Source organism: Panicum hallii, chromosome 6 (assembly GCF_002211085.1).
Source record: "Panicum hallii strain FIL2 chromosome 6, PHallii_v3.1, whole genome shotgun sequence".
In the NCBI taxonomy this organism is placed as follows: domain Eukaryota; kingdom Viridiplantae; phylum Streptophyta; class Magnoliopsida; order Poales; family Poaceae; genus Panicum; species Panicum hallii.
The window spans coordinates 3,983,672-4,006,522 of NC_038047.1; the positions used below are offsets into that span (position 1 = coordinate 3,983,672).

General features: G+C 41.4%; 2 protein-coding genes and 1 long non-coding RNA gene across 4 annotated transcripts; 2 read left to right on the forward strand and 1 right to left on the reverse strand.

Moving 5' to 3' along the window:
* Positions 1-763: 763 nt before the first annotated feature.
* LOC112896515 (putative disease resistance RPP13-like protein 3) lies at positions 764-21,980 on the forward strand. Of its 2 annotated transcripts, XR_003229491.1 has the most exons (5): positions 764-1,052; positions 1,147-1,978; positions 5,949-7,959; positions 8,116-8,510; positions 21,763-21,980. XR_003229491.1 is itself a non-coding variant. In XM_025964510.1 (4 exons), the coding sequence occupies exons 2-4, from the start codon at positions 1,173-1,175 to the stop codon at positions 8,155-8,157; spliced, it is 2,859 nt and encodes a 952-aa protein (XP_025820295.1). In that variant the 5' UTR covers positions 764-1,052; positions 1,147-1,172; the 3' UTR covers positions 8,158-8,688. The 2 variants fall into 2 exon arrangements, 1 of the variants encoding a protein (XP_025820295.1); XM_025964510.1 differs by lacking the exon at positions 21,763-21,980 and having other exon boundaries at positions 8,116-8,688.
* Positions 13,212-21,888, forward strand: LOC112896889 (putative disease resistance RPP13-like protein 3). The gene is made up of 5 exons (XM_025965014.1): positions 13,212-13,542; positions 13,767-13,789; positions 14,585-15,408; positions 19,203-21,222; positions 21,379-21,888. The coding sequence occupies exons 1-5, from the start codon at positions 13,284-13,286 to the stop codon at positions 21,418-21,420; spliced, it is 3,168 nt and encodes a 1,055-aa protein (XP_025820799.1). The 5' UTR covers positions 13,212-13,283; the 3' UTR covers positions 21,421-21,888.
* Positions 21,981-22,332: 352 nt separating the features above from the next.
* On the reverse strand, positions 22,333-22,821 carry LOC112896528. The gene is made up of 2 exons (XR_003229492.1): positions 22,742-22,821; positions 22,333-22,655 (listed from the first exon to the last, which is right to left on the reverse strand). It is a non-coding gene; the product is annotated as an uncharacterized LOC112896528 (long non-coding RNA).
* Positions 22,822-22,851: the final 30 nt, after the last annotated feature.

A 22,851-nucleotide genomic window follows, 5' to 3' on the forward strand; every position in this document is an offset into this window, starting at 1 on the left:
ACCATCGTACTTTATCGTAAGCTTTTTCGAAGTCAATCTTAAAGATGACTCCACTTTGTTTCTTACGATTTAGCTCATGGACAGTTTCATGTAAGATGACCACTCCTTCAAGGATATTTTGTCCTCTCATGAAGGCCGTTTGTGTTGGGCTAATTGCATGAGGACCTGCAGTTTGGCACATCACCTTTTGACGCGAAACATGACAAGGCTATGGAAGCAAAGAATAAAACTCTGGGCACCACTCTCACCGTGCACGAGGATTTGATGGGAGCAAAGCTAACCCGATAGAAGATGAAACCAGAACAAAATTCTGCAGTTCGGTCTAGGAGAATTTAATTTTATTCAGTTTGCTTATTTCTGTCACTCTGAATCTGATTGTATAGCGGAGCCAGACTACGATGGTCAGGTCACGTGCAGGCGTGCAGCAGTCGGTCGCCCAAAGGGACAACCCGTCGTCGGCCAAGCACGCGGTTCCCATCCGTAATCAGTATTCAGTCTTCAGTACTCCTGATTCACCCATTTGAGGTTGGTGCTCTTCTCCTTCTGTTTTCTTTTTCATATTTGCCAGCATAGTCAAGTGTGACATCGACATCTCAACCATCACTCGAACAATTTGTGTAATGCGAAGCAGCAAGGAAAGCTCACTAAAGTGAAAGCAACAGCATAGACGCGAGCAGAAGCAGAGGAACAGCGCTGTTGTCAGGCACCCCGAGATGCTTCCGGGTCCAGATTCAGGCAGCTCTCGCCGAGCGTCGGGACCCGGCCGCTGTTCACGGTCAAGTCGTCGGCCGGGCACTAGCCCTGCAATAATTGAAGACGGAGCAAGCCCGTCGATAAACGCCATTCCCACAACCAATCTCGCCGGAGTCGCGGGCCACACGACGATCGAGACCCAGCGCGCCGGGCCCTCCTGGCTCCTGCTCGCCGCCGCGCGACGGACCCGGGGCCGGTTCACGGCGCCGTGTCCGGGTGCTCTCCGGTGACCTCGGTCGGGTTCTGCGCTCTGTCCACCGGAAGCAGTCGACGACATCTCTCGGTGGTTCCGCTCCAAGGTGAAGCTCTATCTGCTGTCACATCCAAAGCAGGCATCACCTCTCTTAACATTCGATCTGAAACAACGGGAGATTCTGGAACCTCACCTTGCAGGGAGCTAGCAAGTCGGTAGTACAACAATGGAGGTTGTAGGTGTTACCACGGGGGTTATGAAGCCGCTCCTGTCCAAGCTTACCAAGCTGTTGGAAGAAGAGTACATCAAGGTCAAAGGTGTGCGCAAGCAGATCAAGTTCTTGAGAGATGAGCTGAGCGCCATGAGTGCCACGCTCGAGGATCTCGCAGATGCTGATCCGGAGCAGCTCAACTCTGAAGTGAGGCTCTGGAGGAACAAAATACGCGAACTGTCCTATGACTTGGAAGATTGCATCGATAGCTTCATGGCTCGTGTTGACGACGGGCGTGATGGGCCTACGGGCTTCAAGAAATACTTCCGCAAGCTAAAGACACTGAAAGCGCGCCATGATATTGCCAATCAGATCCAAGAACTCAAGGCATCTGTAATGGAGGCCAGCGAGAGGCACAGGAGGTATGAATTTGCCCGATTAAAACACAAATCTGGCACTTCTTCCATTGATCCCAGGCTGCAAGCCCTTCATGGGGATATTGAAAAACTTGTGGGCATCGATGTCCCTAAGAAGCGTATCGTTGAGTTGTTATCCATGGAGATGAACGGACCATCCACAAAACTTAAGGTGGTCTCGATCGCTGGTTGTGGAGGTCTTGGTAAGACTACTCTTGCGAAGCAAGTCTACGACACCATTAAAGGCCACTTCTCCTGTTCAGCTTTTGTGTCGGTTTCTCGGACTCCAGATCTGAGGAAGATTCTTATATACATTAGTAGTGGAGTTGGATTCACTGGTTACACACAGGATGATGGTGAGCAGCAGCTCATTGATAAAATCAGGAATCATCTTCACTGTGAAAGGTAAGCCTAGTGATCTTCCGATACTGTATGCATAAGTAAAATTGGTGGCACTAGAATTGATGGAAACATTTAGCTAGAATGAATTATTGGAATTGTAAGGGCTATTTCTTGATTTTAGGACGACATCATGCATGATCAGTTCGTTAGTATTTAGTAATTTCAGTCTCTCCAAGATATTATTATTTATGGAGGAACCACTGATATTTTAAGATAAGCAACATTAGTCACGCCAATATGTGTTCTTTCAATTTGAAACGTAAATTTCACCTTCGATTTCATTTACTTAAAAAGTTACCATATGCACTCCATCAATGTCACAATACATGTACTATTACCCAAGAGTAGCCATTTTAAATTTATATGGAGAAAAATAAGAGTGTCGTTGTTAGTGTATTTTTACCTTACCCCTAATTTGGTAAAAGATAGATTTAATAGTTGTACCATAGAATTCAATTAGTACACCAATTGACATTTCCCATTGACTCAAGCTTATTCTCCCCTATTTTTTCTTTTGCACAAACAAGTGTGGACTTGCACTGTAAAATAGAGGAATAAAAGACTACTGTGCTTGTCATGGTCCTTGTAAAATAGAGGAATAAAAGACTACTGTGCTTGTCATGGTCCTAGATCCATGAAAGGGGGCTGAGAGAACAGGGAGAGGCAGTGGTGCCTTAGGGAGTGTTTGGATACCCCGGACTAAACTTTAGTCCTTGTCATATTGGATATTTGGACACTAATTAGGAGTATTAAATATAGGCTAATTATAAAAAACTAATTTTATAAATGGAGACTAATTTGCGAGACGAATCCATTGAGCCTAATTAGTCCATGATTTGGCAATGTTGTGCTACAGTAAATATATGCTAATGATAAATTAATTAGGCTTAGTAGATTCATCTCGTGAATTAGTCTCCATTTATGCAAACAGTTTTAGAATTAGCCTATATTTAATACTTCTAATTGGTGTCTAAATATCCGATCCGACATGACTAAAGTTTAGTCACACGGATCCAAATTGGCCCTTAGGTTCAGTTCAACCAAAAGACCGGCCATGCAATTGAACCAGTGCGAACTAATTGAACCGATTGGTTTTCAATTAAATCGGTGAAAGATTGAATAGGATTTTTAGTGAACTAGAGATGTTTGGATGTCAGTTTGGAACTTTGGACAATAGACTATTTGTGGTATTACTATGTTATCTTTCGATAATGCATGTATGCATAAGTAAAATTGGTGGTACTCAAATTGATGGCAACAGTTAGCAAGAATGAATTATTGGAATTGTAAGGGCTATTTAATGATTCTAGTAAGACGTCATGCATGACCAGTTCGTTACTATTTAGTAATTTTGCAGTCTCTCCAAGATATTAGTATTTGGCTTTTTTTTTATAGTTTCAGATTCATGGAGGAACCACTAATATTTCAAAATATGGAGCATTATATACTATAAAGTATCCATGCCGATTGTTCTTATGAGATAGAGTTTTTGACTTATTATATATTAATGCCGGCTCTAATACAAGTTGATATTGATACTTTCCTGAATTTACAATTTGAATTTCAACTTATTTCGGTAGCTAATAACTTTTTCATATAGCCTCGGATAGAAACAAACTTTATATAAAACTGTAAGTTAGGACAAAAACATTGCAAATTTGTAGTTGTAACATATTTTTATTTGATGTTGTTTAGATCTCTAGATAGTTAAGACAGTTTTAGGCAACAAAAGTCAAAGAAATAAACTTACACATTACATTAGTAATGGAATATAATGGAATAGTATTACACATTACATTTGGGTGGGGGCCTTTGGGTCTAAAATTTTTTTTGGTGACTTTCTTTTGCCATCTTTTATTCCGACTATCCGTGTCATTGGTGTGGTGCTAGACCTGAGCATTTTGCTGGTCGGGTTGGCAGAAAGCAAAAACAATTCGGCGTATTTGTGTCATTATTTTTAGGCTGCCCAACAACTCTATCGGGCAGGAAAATTCGGGCCTAATTCTAATCGGACTTGGGCCAGGACGTCCACTATCTTTATCTAATAATTTTAATGTTTGGACCGGGCTTGGTCCAACTCAATTTTTTTCTTTCCTACAAAAACTAGCGCCATACTCGGCCCTGAATGAGCATCAGGCCGGGCTGTTGGGTTGGACTCATTTTGCTCAGGTCTAACCACTATAGATGAGTTAAGAGTTAGCACGGATAAGAGTACGTAGGAGTCTATACGTCTATTGTAACCAAGTTAAATTCGTCATTTAGCAACAAACGAATTGGAACTTTAAGGGCTACTTCGTGATTGTAGTAAAAGCCATGCATCACTAGTCCATTAGTTATGAGTAAGTTTTAAATTCTCTTCAAGGTATTATTATTTGAGCTTTTTGTTAGTTTATAAAATTCATCAAGGAACCAATGATATTTCAAAATATACAACATTTGTCGCAAATAATGCTGCAATGCTTGATCCATGTCACACTACATGTCCTACTATGCAAGAGTGGCAATTTTAAAATACATGTTGAGAAAAAATATAAGTGCAATAATTGTTACTTGATTTTTTTCGTACCTCTATTTATATGGTGCAGCAGAGGTTACGTCGTACCATAGAATTCAATAATTTCTCGAATTGACATTTCGTGCTCACTCAAGCTTATGCGTCTTGTTTTCTATGCATAAAAGAAGTGCGGACTTAGATTTTGTTGGCTACCATGTTTACTATCAAGATTGGTGAAGTCCTGAAGATTCAAATATAAGTCCAATTTATATAAAAGTTTAGAGTCACAGCTTAAACTAGCTACAACAATTTTTTGAACTACCACTACTACAGAAAATATCTCATCCATGCACCATAATATACCGGTATGAATTGGATCCGATAAATTCATACTGGTATATTTGTCGTGGATGAAAGGCTCGGGAACACTAAGGTAGCCAACAATATCTAGCATTTTTGGGGGCATTGGGAACACTACGCGAGCCAAATGAAACATTTTTGACTGATCAGCTAGAAAGTTATGGAAGTAGGGTATCATGGATAGTTACTACTAAATGCTTAGTATAACAAAAAAGAGTTGGAGTAGCCTGGTCCAACGCCACACATTGGTCAGCACCATCGCAACAGCAAAAACGTCACCACAACATCGGAACGTAGAAAGCTGGAGCATCACACACGCACACACACACATATACATATATATATATATATGAAAAATTCATTCTACACATGCTTGTAGCTATTCCTATATGTGTACCTCATGATGTAGGGCGTATTTAGCTACTCTCATCATCAGTATACCATCTTACATATATTCACATACTCATTTATTACTTTAAGTATGTGCTCGCATCTCATGGATAATCACAGTGCAGGAAGGATTGATGAAAGTAGTGGCTAGGGTTTCCACCATGCAGCTCTTGTGCAGTGCACAAGGCAAAGCAGTGGATCCGCCTGACAACAGGAGTTGCTTGTCCCTCTAATTTTCACTGAAACGCGGCTATTTTTCACTGTCTAACCCAAGGTGTGGTGGCGGTGGCATGCAAACAACTCTGGAGGCCCCCAACAGGCTCATCATATTATGAGCGTCATTAAATTATCCTTCAATGGTTGTGGCCTATTGTGACTACAAAACCCAAATGGATCACAATCCGTCTTAGCCCATTAGTGGATCCAACCTGATTTGGCTCTTGGACATATATCCAACAGTTTTGACCATTAATCAAATTAGTAGAAAGTAAGAACAATATATAAAGGTACAGTTTGCAAAATTTTAAATATTTTGATTGCACACATTAGAATGTCACTCTTTATTACCACGAGAATATATCTATTTTTGGCTTCTTGCCATCATGCATCACAATCTTAGTATTTCCTCAGCTAGCCCATAGTTGATGTCATGGATGTTGTGATGCATACAATTTTGACAATGCAAACTTTTAGCACTAATTACATCTTTGTTAAAATCTTGTGTTGTAGGTACATTGTTGTAATTGATGATGTATGGCACACAGAAGCTTGGGAATTTGTCAAACTTGCATTACCGAATAATGATCTTGGGAGCAGAATAATCAGTACAACACGTAGTGTTACTGTGGCAAAATGTTGTTCCTCTCAAGTTTATGAAATGGAGCCTCTTAGTTTCGATGACTCCAAAAGGTTGTTTTTCAAACGAGCATTTGATTCTGAGACTCCATGTTATCCTCACTTGGAAGATGTTCCGGATAGAATATTAAGAAAATGTGGTGGTCTACCATTGGCAATTGTTACTGTATCTAGCATGTTAACCAATCAGCTTAGAAAAGCAGAATGGGATAGGGTACTAAGTGCCATGGGTTCTGCACTTGCAAACAAACCAGATGCTAAGAAGATGACTAGTATAATATCTCTGAGTTACTTTGATATTCCTTACCATCTGAGGACTTGTTTGTTGTACTTGAGTGTGTTCCTAGAAGATTATAAGATCGAGAAACAATGTTTGATCAACAGATGGATTGCAGAAGGGTTCATTCATGAGGAAGAAGGGAGAAGTAAATATGAAATTGGTCAGGGTTATTTTAATGATCTCATCAATAGAAGCATGATCCAACCTGTTGATGTAAAGTACGGTCAGGCAAAGGCATGCCAAGTTCATGACATCATTCTTGACTACATCAGGTGCAAGGCAACTGAAGAGAATTTTGTAACATCATCAGATGCTTCAGAGCATGTATACACTACAGAATACAAGGTTCGTAGACTTTGTGTCAGTAACCACACTAAAGAAAATGTTACCATATGGAAAGATCCGATGTTATCTCACGTTCGATCAGTTACTATATTTGGACAGCCCGTGAAAACCTGTTTGTTGCCTTCCACTTCTCTTCATGTGTTGGACCTTGGAGGTTGCTGGAGCATGAAAGACCATCATCTTGAAAGTATTGAAACTCTGATTCATCTCAAGTACTTGCGTCTCTCCTCACGTTCAATAACTAAGCTCCTAGAGAAAATAGGAGAACTTAAATATCTGCAAACACTGGATGTACGGGGTACCAGAATTGAAGAGCTTCCATCCACTATCACCAAACTACAACGACTAGCACATTTATATGTTGATTGCGACACTAGATTTTCAAATGGAGTGATTGGGCAGATGCACAGCTTAGAAGAGATGAGGGAGTATGGAGTCCAATCCTACGAACAAGGGAAGTCTCTGCAAGAGTTCAGTAAACTAACCAAGTTGAGGACATTAAAAATTAGATGGTATTTTAATTCACTCGAAGGCTCGGAAGGACTGAGGCAAGCTGAGGGTTTTCACAGTTATGTGGGAACCTTATTATCTTCATGCAACCTTTATAATCTATATATCACGGACTGCTCTGAGGACGACAACTACCCACTTTCGCTGGATTCATGGCACCCTGCTGCTCCCTGTAGCCTTCGGAAGCTCTGCATTAAAACATGCCCCATCTATAAGGTGCCAAATTGGATGGGTTCGCTTGGAAATCTCGTGGTGCTAAAACTACAATATATCATCTATATGAGACCAGAGGATGTGGAGATCCTCGAAGCAATACCCGGTTTACTTTTTCTCAAGCTAGCTACTTTCGGAGGCACCAACGGAAGGATCACTGTCCATGGCAGAAACGGATTCAGAAGTCTAAAATATTTGTACCTGGGTATTTATCATTGTGGGACCGCACTGGAGTTTCAAGTGGGATCAATGCCAAAGCTTGAGCACGTGAAGCTCCTGTTCCCTGCGCATAAGAGGGAGTGCCTGAATGGTGCTTCTGATTTGGGCATCCAGCACCTCTGCACTCTCAGCAAGGTTGAGGTTGAAATTTGGGGCAACTGCATGGCGGATAGCAACTACAATCCAACTGAAGATGAGAATGATGGCGCTATCAAATGGGTTGCAAGCGACATTAATGGTGCCATCATGACACATCCCAACCGTCCCACTGTCATATATAAAACACACTACTATAAGGATTGTGAACATTTCAAATCTGTAAGTTCCCTCTCACTGCTGACATTGATGATTCCATCAACCTCACTGTTGTCATAGTTACATATTTCTTTCTTCCATTTATTAGTAAATACTTAGCTGTTCAGTTACTTAACTCCTTACTTCTGACATGCTCTTGTTTGTGTTTTATTTCAACAGCTTGGAGGTTTATTGACAGGGGTGGGGCCAGTATCGAACTGAGCTGCCTGAGAAAATAGGAGAACTGCAATATCTACAGACCCTGGATGTACGGGTACCGGCATTGAAGAGCTTCCATCCACTATCACCAAACTATAACGACTGGCCCATTTATATGTTGACTGGCGCATTAGATTTCCAGATGGAGTGATTGGATAGATGCACAACTTGGAAGAGCTGACGACGGCGCTGTCAGATAGGTTGCTAGTGCCATTAATGCTGCCATCATGACACATCCGAACCCTCCCAGTATCAGGTTTTAAGCATGCATCGATATGTTGAGGTGCCTGCTGAACCGTGCTGGTTACTAACCTGCTGTTGTAATACGGTTCTTCAACGGTTCCAACAACACAGAGGTTACTGCTTCTCTTTCTGCTCTATGCTGCTGCCCTGAATCCCTGGTTTGTCTTGGTTACAAGACTAATTAGTTCTGCTTTTTGTAACAACTAGGCCTCATTTTCCTATTCGTCTTTTCCAGAAAATTCCTTGTGTTCAACTGTTTCGATATACCACGAAAACAGGATCAACTTTTTATGTGTACACTCGTTGCTTGTAGTTGTAGCATCAGCTTTGATTAGCTTCCAACAAATCAGTGACTGGAAGCAAACCCAACTTTACAGCCTACCAGACGTTAGGCAGAAAAAACTGATAAGAAAAGATGCCCGTTTACAAGGCCGACGAGAAATGGACTTATTCGGATGAAAATATGTTATATCCTTTGCATCCAGCTGGAGTGTAAACCCTCAAGGATTAAGAGGCTCCATAAAATGCCAGCAAAAACCTCTGTAGTCCAGCCTCCATAAATATATGCATTTTATCGGTCTCTAGCATCTTTTGGAATCATACTGGTTCTACACATCTACTGCAGTAAGAGTCTCTTGCCAAATCAACTGCTACATGATCTGTACTTCAATAGAAAATTTGTGTCACTCTTCCTACATTCCTCATTTTATGTTTTGGCCACATAAAATCCCACTTTGAACACAAACTGCATTCCTCCTTGTATCCTCCGGCAGCTCTGCATAAAACGTTATCTCATCTTTAAGGTGCCAAATTGGATGGCATCGCTTGGAAATCTAGTGGTACTAAAACTGAATTATATCATCCGTTTGAGACCAGAGGATGTGGATATCCTTGGAGCAATACCGACTTTACTTTTTCTCAAACTAGCAACTGCCGGAGACACCAACGGAAGGATCACTGTTCATGGCAGCAATGGATTTAGAAGTTTGAAATATTTATCTCTGCGTACTTTTTGTTGTGGGACCATGCTGGAGTTTCAAGTGGGATCAATGCCAAAGCTTGAGCATGTGAAGCTCAGGATCGCTGTGCATAAGAGGGAGTGCATGAATGGTGCTTCTGATTTGGGCATCCAGCACCTCTCCGCTCTTAGCAAGGTTGAGGTCATAATTAATGGAAACTACAAATATGACACCAACTACAATCCAACAGAAGATGAGAATGATGACGCTGTTAGATGGGTTGCAAATGCAATTAATGGAGCCATCATGACACATCCCAACCGTCCCACTGTCATATATAAAACAGACTACTATATATGAGCATTATGAATATTTTGAATCTGTAAGTTCCCTCTCACAGCTCACATTGGAATCGCTGTGATAGTTACATATTTCTTTCTTCCATTTATTAGTAAATACTTAGCTGTTCAGTTACATAACTCCTTACTTCTGATATGCTCTTGTTTGTGTTTTATTTCAACAGCTTGGAGGTTTATTGACAGGGACGGGGCCAGTATCGATTCCTTGGTTTTCCTGGGAACATCCAAATTTTTGAGAAAAAGAAATTCCTAACTATACAAGCCGTTTTTCTTCCCGTCAGTCAGTCGATTTTTTCTGTTGAAGGCTGGGCCCATGAGGCGAGCGTAACGTGGATGCGGCAGATACGGCCCATCAACTCGTCACTCTATCCCCTTCCAAAAAGAACTCGTCACTCTGCGATCTGCGTCACGACGTACGGCGGTTGATCACGCGTGCATGCTTTGCCTTTTTTTTTGAAAAAAAATGCATGCTTGCTGTGTTGCCAGGCCCTTGGCGCAGCACAGCAGCAGCTGTGGAGCAGGCCAAGTGGTAGCGAGCATTCCGGACAAGTCAACGCACATGGACCTATGGCCGGTGGACATGCCAATGCAAGTTAACGGAGTTTTTTTGGAGCCCTAAAACTATGCAGCTATACAACATGTATGTATGTCACTGAAATTTTATGTCGATATTTTTACTGGACAGTAAAACTAGCTGGGCATTTTTTGTGTATGTGTATTTATGAATGTGTGAATGTCCAAGGTATGTGGGAGGTGAAATGATGAATGAATTTCTTGTATTGTTAAGATCAAATTAAAAGGTATAATATATTTGCCTCTTATCAAATCAATTTTATGTTTTTGTAAACTAATCTCTTCTTGTAATCACTTTTTTGTTAACATTTTGTTCATTCCAGTTGATTTTAACACTACATTTGTTTGTGTCTTGCACGTTATCATTTGTTTTGGTCAGATCAAATTAATGGAAGAATTAGTAATGATTTGTAGGTCCAAGATATTTTTTGAAGTATAATACAGATATAGACGCTTACTCCTGTGAATACAGTGCGTACAACTTACCTGTACGAATACACGCACACAACTCTACTCCTTAGATTACCTTCGAGAGATCGAGCCGACAAATTTTGAAATTGACAAGGTCACTATAGGCACCACGCTATTGGTGAGTACATCGCATAGCGTTGAAGAATAACATCGTTAGTTACAGAAATAAATATACTAAATGTAAACATATGTGCCAAATTGAGAACTCGATCTAGGTGGGGAAGTTCCATCATAGGACTCCTTCGAAGGTGGCCGAGAGAATATGAATGAGGTTGTCAACTGCTGGTGTGCAGTTGTGCTGCCTGAACCAGAAGGCCAACATAGCAAACGATAAGCATTGGCCAAGACTCAAGAACGACCATAAACAAACTGAGTTTAATTGGCCAATCAGCACGTTCTAACCGATAAAAAAGCGGCTGTTATTTGGATGATTCAAATATCACTTTTGTGCCTCATTTTGGCGTCCTGATTCAGCTGATTTTTTATTGATTGTCAACCTATGGACAGTAACGATTCTATTTGTGAAAAGATCAAGTGAAACAGATAATCAAAATTAATCGAGTAACGTCTAGTCACTCCCCATACTAAAAAGCTAAGCACATATCAAGTATACACACATGTATATATTATATTAGTTCAAAATCTCTGGTTTTTTATTTATAACTCAGCCCAATGCGGAGCACTGTCCACTCCCATATCAGCCCGCTGGCCACAGCTGCCACACTTTACCAGCAGCATCGGAGCAAGGTAGCAGACTAGCAGAAGGGTATGGACCAACAACAGCCCCTAGTTGAATCGAGCATCAGCCATCTGGCCAGCACTAGCACCATTAGTGAGGGAGCCTCCCATCCCAACTTTTGAGTTTCTTGCATAATAATTATTAATATTTAGTTTTAAGCTGTGTATGTTATTTTAGCGTGGACTTTGTAGCTGTGAAAATGAATAACAATTCAGTACCTTGGAATCTTTAATTTCAATAGTTTTGTAGCATTGTGAACTTTTAGCATTTATGTTTTATTTTAATATGGAAATACCCAACTTCTAAATCCTGGCTCCGCCCTTGGGAGCAGCTCCAGGCGGCGCGGTTCCAGATGGCTCCTACTGCTTGTGGAGCAGAGCGGCGGCAGTGGAAGGGGATGATCCCTTCTAGATCTTTCAGAGGTTGATGCGTTCTTCTATGTTTTCGATCTGCTTCGACATTCTGGTCATGCTTTGCCTAGCAGCGACAGCCGTCTATTAAAAAGAAATCTTCTGGACTTATACTTTGATTGACAAAACTTAAACCATTATTGAAAATTGCGAACAATCTAAGCGACAGTTCTAGTATCTTTGAACGATTGAACTGAATTTGTCTTCCCTGAGCCATGCAGATACTGATCATGATGACCTTTTGATCCTGTGCGTCTTCATTCCAGTGATAGGCTCCAAAATAACTGTACTATCCTGTAAAAAAATACTTTGTGCCACGCAGAGGAGCTACATGCCTTTGTATTATCAAGGAGCACAAAATCTGGAAGTATAGGGCCAGTTTGGCAGAGCTCCCAGAGCTGATTCTCTGCTGAATCCAGCAAGAGCTCTGCCAAACAGTTTTTCAGAGAGAAGTGATTCTCTGCTGATTCTGTGGAGTGATTCTCTGAAATGAACTAAGAGGCTGGGAGCTGAAAAAATTAGCTTCTCCTGCTTCTGTGAAGTGATTCTCCATCCTGATTTTAAGAGTTTATGCTAGAGAATAAAAGAGAATCACTTTCAGCCACAGAATCACTTCTCTTAGAGAATCAGCTCCCACAGAGAATCAGAATCAGTTGGAGCTCTACCGAACCGGAGGCTCTCGTGAGATAAGCAAACGGGTATTTCCTCTAGTTGCCGGTTCTGATGATTGATGAACACTCAAAAATGAAAAGTAGCTGTACAACCTATAGTAATAAAACCTAGAAATCTAGGTCGCTAGGATATATTGATAAACCAGAGAGCCTGAAGAAACTTTCATAATTCGGACCAAATTCCTTGTGACATTGACATGTGAACTGACGATTGAGCAGAGCGACTTGGCTGACACAGAGTTGGAGTCAGAAAAAAAGGACACATCTCAAGTGGGAAACAGCTAGCGAATCATCTTCATAAAGCAAAATAAAGCAAGTGCATAATGGCGCACATTAGGGGGTGTAATAATGGCATCACGATAACATTTGCGCGTGTCCAGAAAGCGCTAAACGATCCAAGCATCCAAGTATGCCCTCCGCCTGTCCTTTTTCAGAAACCATTATCTGCCCTTTTGCAAAAGAGATGCTTATGCTGCTCACAGAAACACACCGGTGATGATAAGGCTTCAGAAACACAATGGCCTCCTGCTCCAGCGCTGCCGACACATCTCAGGTGCATAGTGGCCAGAGCTCGCTGGGGACAGAGCAATGGAGGCAGCTCTTGTCAGCGTGTCCACGGGAGTGATGAAACCGCTCCTGTCCAGCTCCAGCGCTGCCGACACATCTCAGGTGCATAGTGGCCAGAGCTCGCTGGGGACAGAGCAATGGAGGAAGCTCTTGTCAGCGTGTCCACGGGAGTGATGAAACCGCTCCTGTCCAAGCTTACCAAGCTGTTGGAAGAAGAGTACATCAAGGTTAAAGGTGTGCACAAGCAGATCAAGTTCTTGAGAGATGAGCTGAGCGCCATGTGCGCCACGCTCGAGGTGCTCGCAGACGCGGAGCAGCTCAACCCTGAAAAGATGACCACTCCTTCAAGGATATTTTGTCCTCTCATGAAGGCCATTTGTGTTGGGCTAATTGCATGAGGATCTGCAGTTTGGCACATCACCTTTTGACGCGAAACATGACAAGGCTATGGAAGCAAAGAATAAAACTCTGGGCACCACTCTCACCGTGCACGAGGATTTGATGGGAGCAAAGCTAACCCGATAGAAGATGAAACCAGAACAAAATTCTGCAGTTCGGTCTAGGAGAATTTAATTTTATTCAGTTTGCTTATTTCTGTCACTCTGAATCTGATTGTATAGCGGAGCCAGACTACGATGGTCAGGTCAGGTGCAGGCGTGCAGCAGTCGTTCGCCCAAAGTGACAGCCCGTCGTCGGCCAAGCACGCGGTTCCCATCCGTAATCAGTATTCAGTCTTCAGTACTCCTGATTCACCCATTTGAGGTTGGTGCTCTTCTCCGTCTGTTTTCTTTTCTGTTTTCCCTCTTCATATTTGCCGGCCTAGTCAAGTGTGACATCGACATCTCAACCATCACTCGAACAAAATTTGTGCAATGCGAAGCAGCAAGGAAAGCTCACTAAAGTGAAAGCAACAGCATAGACGCGACCAGAAGCAGAGGAATAGGAAGTCGTTTTCCTCAGTATTTTTATATGCCATGCTGTTGTCGGGCACCCCGAGATGCTTCCGGGTCCAGATTCAGGCAGCTCTCGCCGAGCGTCGGGACCCGGCCGCTGTTCGCGGTCAAGTCGTCGGCCGGCCACTAGCCCTGCAATAATTGAAGACGGAGCAAGCGCGTCCATAAACGCCATTCCCACTACCAATCTCGCCGGAGTCGCAGGCCACACGACGATCGAGACCCAGCGCGCCGGGCCCTCCTGGCTCCTGCTCGCCGCCGCGCGAAGGACCCGGGGCCGGTTCACGGCGCCGTGTCCGGGTGCTCTCCGGTGACCTCGGTCGGGTTCTGCGCTCTGTCCACCGGAAGCAGTCGACGACATCTCTCGGTGGTTCCGCTCCAAGGTGAAGCTCTATCTGCTGTCACATCCAAAGCAGGCATCACCTCTCTTAACATTCGATCTGAAACAACGGGAGATTCTGGAACCTCACCTTGCAGGGAGCTAGCAAGTCGGTAGTACAACAATGGAGGTTGTAGGTGTTACCACGGGGGTTATGAAGCCGCTCCTGTCCAAGCTTACCAAGCTGTTGGAAGAAGAGTACATCAAGGTCAAAGGTGTGCGCAAGCAGATCAAGTTCTTGAGAGATGAGCTGAGCGCCATGAGTGCCACGCTCGAGGATCTCGCAGATGCTGATCCGGAGCAGCTCAACTCTGAAGTGAGGCTCTGGAGGAACAAAATACGCGAACTGGCCTATGACTTGGAAGATTGCATCGATAGCTTCATGGCTCGTGTTGACGACGGGCGTGATGGGCCTACGGGCTTCAAGAAATACTTCCGCAAGCTAAAGACACTGAAAGCGCGCCATGATATTGCCAATCAGATCCAAGAACTCAAGACATCTGTAATGGAGGCCAGCGAGAGGCACAGGAGGTATGAATTTGCCCGATTAAAACACAAATCTGGCACTTCTTCCATTGATCCCAGGCTGCAAGCCCTTCATGAGGATATTGAAAAACTTGTGGGCATCGATGTCCCTAAGAAGCGTATCGTTGAGTTGTTATCCATGGAGATGAACGGACCATCCACAAAACTTAAGGTGGTCTCGATCGCTGGTTGTGGAGGTCTTGGTAAGACTACTCTTGCGAAGCAAGTCTACGACACCATTAAAGGCCACTTCTCCTGTTCAGCTTTTGTGTCGGTTTCTCGGACTCCAGATCTGAGGAAGATTCTTATATACATTAGTAGTGGAGTTGGATTCACTGGTTACACACAGGATGATGGTGAGCAGCAGCTCATTGATAAAATCAGGAATCATCTTCACTGTGAAAGGTAAGCCTAGTGATCTTCCGATACTGTATGCATAAGTAAAATTGGTGGCACTAGAATTGATGGAAACATTTAGCTAGAATGAATTATTGGAATTGTAAGGGCTATTTCTTGATTTTAGGACGACATCATGCATGATCAGTTCGTTAGTATTTAGTAATTTCAGTCTCTCCAAGATATTATTATTTGTGGAGGAACCACTGATATTTTAAGATAAGCAACATTAGTCACGCCAATATGTGTTCTTTCAATTTGAAACGTAAATTTCACCTTCGATTTCATTTACTTAAAAAGTTACCATATGCACTCCATCAATGTCACAATACATGTACTATTACCCAAGAGTAGCCATTTTAAATTTATATGGAGAAAAATAAGAGTGTCGTTGTTAGTGTATTTTTACCTTACCCCTAATTTGGTAAAAGATAGATTTAATAGTTGTACCATAGAATTCAATTAGTACACCAATTGACATTTCCCATTGACTCAAGCTTATTCTCCCCTATTTTTTCTTTTGCACAAACAAGTGTGGACTTGCACTGTAAAATAGAGGAATAAAAGACTACTGTGCTTGTCATGGTCCTAGATCCATGAAAGGGGGCTGAGAGAACAGGGAGAGGCAGTGGTGCCTTAGGGAGTGTTTGGATACCCCGGACTAAACTTTAGTCCTTGTCATATTGGATATTTGGACACTAATTAGGAGTATTAAATATAGGCTAATTATAAAAAACTAATTTTATAAATGGAGACTAATTTGCGAGACGAATCCATTGAGCCTAATTAGTCCATGATTTGGCAATGTTGTGCTACAGTAAATATATGCTAATGATAAATTAATTAGGCTTAGTAGATTCATCTCGTGAATTAGTCTCCATTTATGCAAACAGTTTTATAATTAGCCTATATTTAATACTTCTAATTAGTGTCTAAATATCCGATCCGATAGGACTAAAGTTTAGTCACCCGGATCCAAATTGACTCTTAGGCATAAAACAAAAAAGGAACTGATTCACATATTGGACCGGAAAACCCTAAACTGGTGAGCTGACAGATTCGGTTCAACCAAAAGACCGGCCATGCAATTGAACCAGTGCGAACTAATTGAACCGATTGGTTTTCAATTAAATCGGTGAAACATTGAATAGGATTTTTAGTGAACTAGAGATGTTTGGACGTCAGCTTGGAACTTTGGACAATAGACTATTTGTGGTATTACTATGTTATCTTTCGATAATGCATGTATGCATAAGTAAAATTGGTTGTACTCAAATTGATGGCAACAGTTAGCAAGAATGAATTATTGAAATTGTAAGGGCTATTTAATGATTCTAGTAAGATGTCATGCATGACCAGTTCGTTACTATTTAGTAATTTTGCAGTCTCTCCAAGATATTATTATTTGGCTTATTTTTTTGTTAGTTTCAGATTCATGGAGGAACCACTAATATTTCAAAATATGGAGCATTATATACTATAAAGTATCAATGCCGACTGTTCTTATGAGATAGAGTTTTTGACTTATTATATATTAATGCCGGCTCTAATACGAGTTGATATTGATACTTTCCTGAATTTACAATTTGAATTTCAACTTATTTCGGTAGCTAATAACTTTTTCATATAGCCTCGGATAGAAACAAACTTTATATAAAACTGTAAGATAGGACAAAAGCATTGCAACTTTGTAGTTGTAACATATTTTTATTTGATGTTGTTTAGATCTCTAGATAGTTAAGAAAGTTTTAGGCAACAAAAGTCAAAGAAATAAACTTACACATTACATTAGTAATGGAATATAATGGAATAGTATTACATATTACATTTGGGTGGGGGCCTTTGGGTCTAAAATTTTTTTTGGTGACTTTCTTTTGCCATCTTTTATTCCGACTATCCGTGTCATTGGTGTGGTGCTAGACCTGAGCATTTTGCTGGTCAGGTTGGCAGAAAGCAAAAACAATTCGGCGTATTTGTGTCATTGTTTTTAGGCTGCCCAACAACTCTATCGGGCAGGAAAATTCGGGCCTAATTCTAGTCGGACTTGGGCCAGGACGTCCACTATCTTTATCTAATAATTTTAATGTTTGGACCGGGCTTGGACCAACTCAATTTTTTTTCTTTCCTACAAAAACTAGCGCCATACTCAGCCCTGAATGAGCATCAGGCCGGGCTGTTGGGTTGGACTCATTTTGCTCAGGTCTAACCACTATAGATGAGTTAAGAGTTAGCACGGATAAGAGTACGTAGGAGTCTATACGTCTATTGTAACCAAGTTAAATTCGTCATTTAGCAACAAACGAATTGGAACTTTAAGGGCTACTCCGTGATTGTAGTAAAAGCCATGCATCACTAGTCCATTAGTTATGAGTAAGTTTTAAATTCTCTTCAAGGTATTATTATTTGAGCTTTTTGTTAGTTTATAAAATTCATAAAGGAACCAATGATATTTCAAAATATACAACATTTGTCGCAAATAATGCTGCAATGCTGGATCCATGTCACACTACATGTCCTACTATGCAAGAGTGGCAATTTTAAAATACATGTTGAGAAAAAATATAAGTGCAATAATTGTTACTGGATTTTTTTCGTACCTCTAGTTATATGGTGCAGCAGAGGTTACGTCGTACCATAGAATTCAATAATTTCTCGAATTGACATTTCTCGCTAACTCAAGCTTATGCGTCTTGTTTTCTATGCATAAAAGAAGTACGGACTTAGATTTTGTTGGCTACCATGTTTACTATCAAGATTGGTGAAGTCCTGAAGTTTCAAATATAAGTCCAATTTATATAAAAGTTTAGAGTCACAGCTTAAACTAGCTACATCAACTTTTTTGAACTACCACTACTACAGAAAATATCTCATCCATGCACCATAATATACCAGTATGAATTGGATCCGGTAAATTCATACTGGTATATTTGTCGTGGATGAAAGGCTCGGGAACACTAAGGTAGCCAACAATATCTAGCATTTTTGGGGGCATTGGGAACACTACGCGAGCCAAATGAAATATTTTCGACTGATCAACTAGAAAGTTATGGAAGTAGGGTATCATGGATAGTTACTACTAAATGCTTAGTATAAAAAAAAAAAGAGTTGGAGTAGCCTGGTCCAACGCCACACATTGGTCAGCACAAATCATAACAGCAAAAACGTCACCACAACATCGGAACGTAGAATCACACTGCAGGAAGGATTGATGAAAGTAGTGGCTAGGGTTTCCACCATGCAGCTCTTGTGCAGTGCACAAGGCAAAGCAGTGGATCCGCCTGACAACAGGAGTTGCTTGTCCCTCTAATTTTTACTGAAACGCAGCTATTTTTCACTGTCTAACCCAAGGAGTGGTGGCGGTGGCATGCAAACAACTCTGGAGGCCCCCAACAGGCTCATCATATTATGAGCATCATTAAGTTATCCTTCAATGGTTGTGGCCTATTGTGACTATACAACCCAAATGGATCAAAATCCGTCTTAGCCTATTAGTTGATCCAACCTGATTTGCCTCTTGGGCATATATCCAACAGTTTTGACCATTAATCAAATTAGTAGAAAGGAAGAACAATACATAAAGGTACAGTTGGCAAAATTTGAAATATTTTGATTGCACACATTAAAATGTCACTCTTTATCACCACGAGAATATATCTATTTTTGGCTTCTTGCCATCATGCATCACAACCTTAGTATTTCCTCAGCTACCCCATAGTTGATGTCACGGATGTTGTGATGCATACAATTTTGACAATGCAAACTTTTAGCACTAATTACATCTTTTTTAAAATCTTGTGTTGTAGGTACATTGTTGTAATTGATGATGTATGGGACACAGAAGCTTGGGAATTTGTCAAACTTGCATTACCGAATAATGATCTTGGGAGCAGAATAATCAGTACGACACGTAGTGTTACTGTTGCAAAATGTTGTTCCTCTCAAGTTTATGAAATGGAGCCTCTTAGTTTCGATGACTCCAAAAGGTTGTTTTTCAAACGAGCATTTGGTTCTGAGACTCCATGTTATCCTCACTTGGAAGACGTTCCGGATAGAATATTAAGAAAATGTGGTGGTCTACCATTGGCAATTGTTACTGTATCTAGCATGTTAACCAATCAGCTTAGAAAAGCAGAATGGGATAGGGTACTAAGTGCCATGGGTTCTGCACTTGCAAACAAACCAGATGCTAAGAAGATGACTAGTATAATATCTCTGAGTTACTTTGATATTCCTTACCATCTGAGAACTTGTTTCTTGTACTTGAGTGTGTTCCCGGAAGATTATAAGATCGAGAAACAATGTTTGATCAATAGATGGATTGCAGAAGGGTTCATTCATGAGGAAGAAGGGCGAAGTAAATATGAAATTGGTCAGCATTATTTTAATGATCTCATCAATAGAAGCATGATCCAACCTATTGATGTGAAGTGTGGTCAGGCAAAGGAATGCCAAGTTCATGACATCATTCTTGACTACATCAAGTGCAAGGCTACCGAAGAGAATTTTGTAACTTCATTATATGCTGCAGAACATGTATACACTCCAGCATACAAGGTTCGTAGGCTCTGTGTCAGCAACCACACTAAAGAAAATATTACCATATGGGCAGACCCAATGTTATCTCGCGTTCGATCAGTTACTATATTTGGACAATCGGTGAAAACCTCTTTGTTGCCTTCCACTGCTCTTCGTGTGTTGGACCTAGGAGATTGCAGTCGCATGAAAGACCATCATCTTGCAAGTATTGAAAATCTATTTCATCTCAAGTACCTGCGTCTCTCCTCAGGCTCAATATCTAAGCTGCCTGAGAAAATAGGAGAACTGCAATATCTACAAACCCTGGATGTACGGGGTACTGGCATTGAAGAGCTTCCATCCACTATCACCAAACTACAACGATTGGCCCATTTATATGTTGATTGGCTCATTAGATTTCCAGATGGAGTGATTGGACAGATGCACAACTTGGAAGAGCTGACGGAGTATGGAGTCCAATCCTACGAAGAATGGAAGTCTCTGCAAGAATTCAGTAAACTAACCAAGCTGAGGATATTAAAATTTAAATGGGATTTTAATTCACTCGAAGGCTCAGAAGGACTGAGGCAAGCTGAGGGTTTTCACAGTTATGTGGGAACCTTATTATCTTCATGCAACCTTTATAATCTACATATCGAGGACTGGCCTAGGTACAACAGGTACCCAATGTCATTGGATTCATTGGATTCATGGCACCCTGCTACTCCTTGTAGCCTCCGGAAGCTCTGCATAAAACATTATCTCATCTTTAAGGTGCCAAATTGGATGGCATCGTTTGGAAATCTCATGGTACTAAAACTGAATTATATCATCTGTTTGAGACCAGAGGATGTGGATATCCTTGGAGCAATACCGACTTTAATTTTTCTCAAACTAACAACTGCTGGAGGCACCAACGGAAGGATCACTGTTCGTGGCAGCAATGGATTTAGAAGTTTGAAATATTTATCTCTGCGTATTTTTCGTTGTGGGACCACGCTGGAGTTTCAAGTGGGATCAATGCCAAAGCTTGAGCATGTGAAGCTCATATTGCGTGTGCATAAGAGGAAGTGCATGAATGGTGCTTCTGATTTGGGCATCCAGCACCTCTCCGCTCTCAGCAAGGTTGAGGTAGAAATTTATGGCAACCGCAGAAACGACAGCAACTACAATCCAACTGAAGATAAGAATGATGACGCTGTTAGATGGGTTGCAAATGCAATTAATGGAGCCATCATGACACATCCCAACCGTCCCACTGTCAGATATAAAACAGACTACGATGAGGATTGTGAACATTTCGAATCTGTAAGTTCCCTCTCACTGCTGACATTGATGATTCCATCAACCTCACTGCTGTCATAGTTACATATTTCTTTCTTCCATTTATTAGTAAATACTTAGCTGTTCAGTTACTTAACTCCTTACTTCTGACATGCTCTTGTTTGTGTTTTATTTCAACAGTTTAGATGTTTATTGAGAGGGGCGGGGCCAGTATCGAACTGAGCTGCTTGAGAAAATAGGAGAACTGCAATATCTACAAACCCTGGATGTACGGGGTACTGGCATTGAAGAGCTTCCATCCACTATCACCAAACTACAACGACTGGCCCATTTATATGTTGACTGGCGCATTAGATTTCCAGATGGAGTGATTGGACAGATGCACAACTGGAAGAGCTGATGATGGCGCTGTCAGATGGGTTGCTAGTGCCATTAATGCTGCCATCATGACACATCCGAACCGTCCCAGTATCAGGTTTCAAGCATGCATCGATATGTTGAGGTGCCTGCTGAACCGTGCTGGTTACTAACCTGCTGTTGTAATACGGTTCCAACAACAGAGAGGTTACTGCTTCTCTTTCTGCTCTATGCTGCTGCCCTGAATCCCTGGTTTGTCTTGGTTGCAAGACTAATTACTTCTGCCTTTTGTAACAGCTAGGCTTCATTTTCCTATTCGTCTTTTCCAGAAAATTCCTTGTGTTCAACTGTTTCGATATACCACGAAAACAGGATCGACTTTTTATGTTCCTGTGCTACACTCGTCGCTTGCAGTTGTAGCATCAGCTTTGATTAGCTTCCAACAAACCAGTTACTGCAAGCAAACCCAACTTTACAGTGTACCAGACACTAGGCAGAAAAAAACTGATAAGAAAAGATACTTGTTTACAAGGCCGACGAGAAATGGACTTATTCGGATGAAAATATGTTGTATCCTTTGCATCCGGCTGGAGTGTAAACCCTCAAGGATTAAGAGGCTCCATAAAATGCCAGCAAAAACCTCTGTAGTCCAGCCTCTATTATTCTTAGTGGTGGAGGTCTGCTGTTAAATATATTGCCAGGTCTTGTATACATAAACCTTCCAGGAAGCACAGGATTTCTTTTTGACCATTATAGCAACTAATATAGTATATCACATAAACGATACTGACAAATCATCGATATCGACCCATATGCACGGAAATTTACATCACAGAAGACCACCTCGATACACAATTCCTTAAGAGGGCTAGGACATTGCAAACATCAGGTATTACTACATGTTAATCTTGCAACAGAAACCCTATATTCAGTGCCTAGATGCTACAGGAACGCTGAAATTTACATCTACCCAGACTTCCAATGCAGGAGGGGGGCATAACAAAACTGGTGACTGGCCTAAAGACGAACAGATCCCGCAAGTTGGAATGTAATCACTTCCTGCCTGTTGCAATCCTCGGCTTTCCTTTGACCTCAGATTCCTATTCAGAAAAGGGAAGTTCAATGCCAAAAATAGTAAATATAAACATTGCAGGGATGAATCTCAAATGCTGTAAACAGAGCTTACCTGTGGACTGTGGAGGTAGATGGATGTCTTCGCAGCTGCAGGATTGTGGTTTTCTGCCCCACGGCTCCAATCATAGCAGACCTATTTTGCAATAGTGGTGGTTACACCAT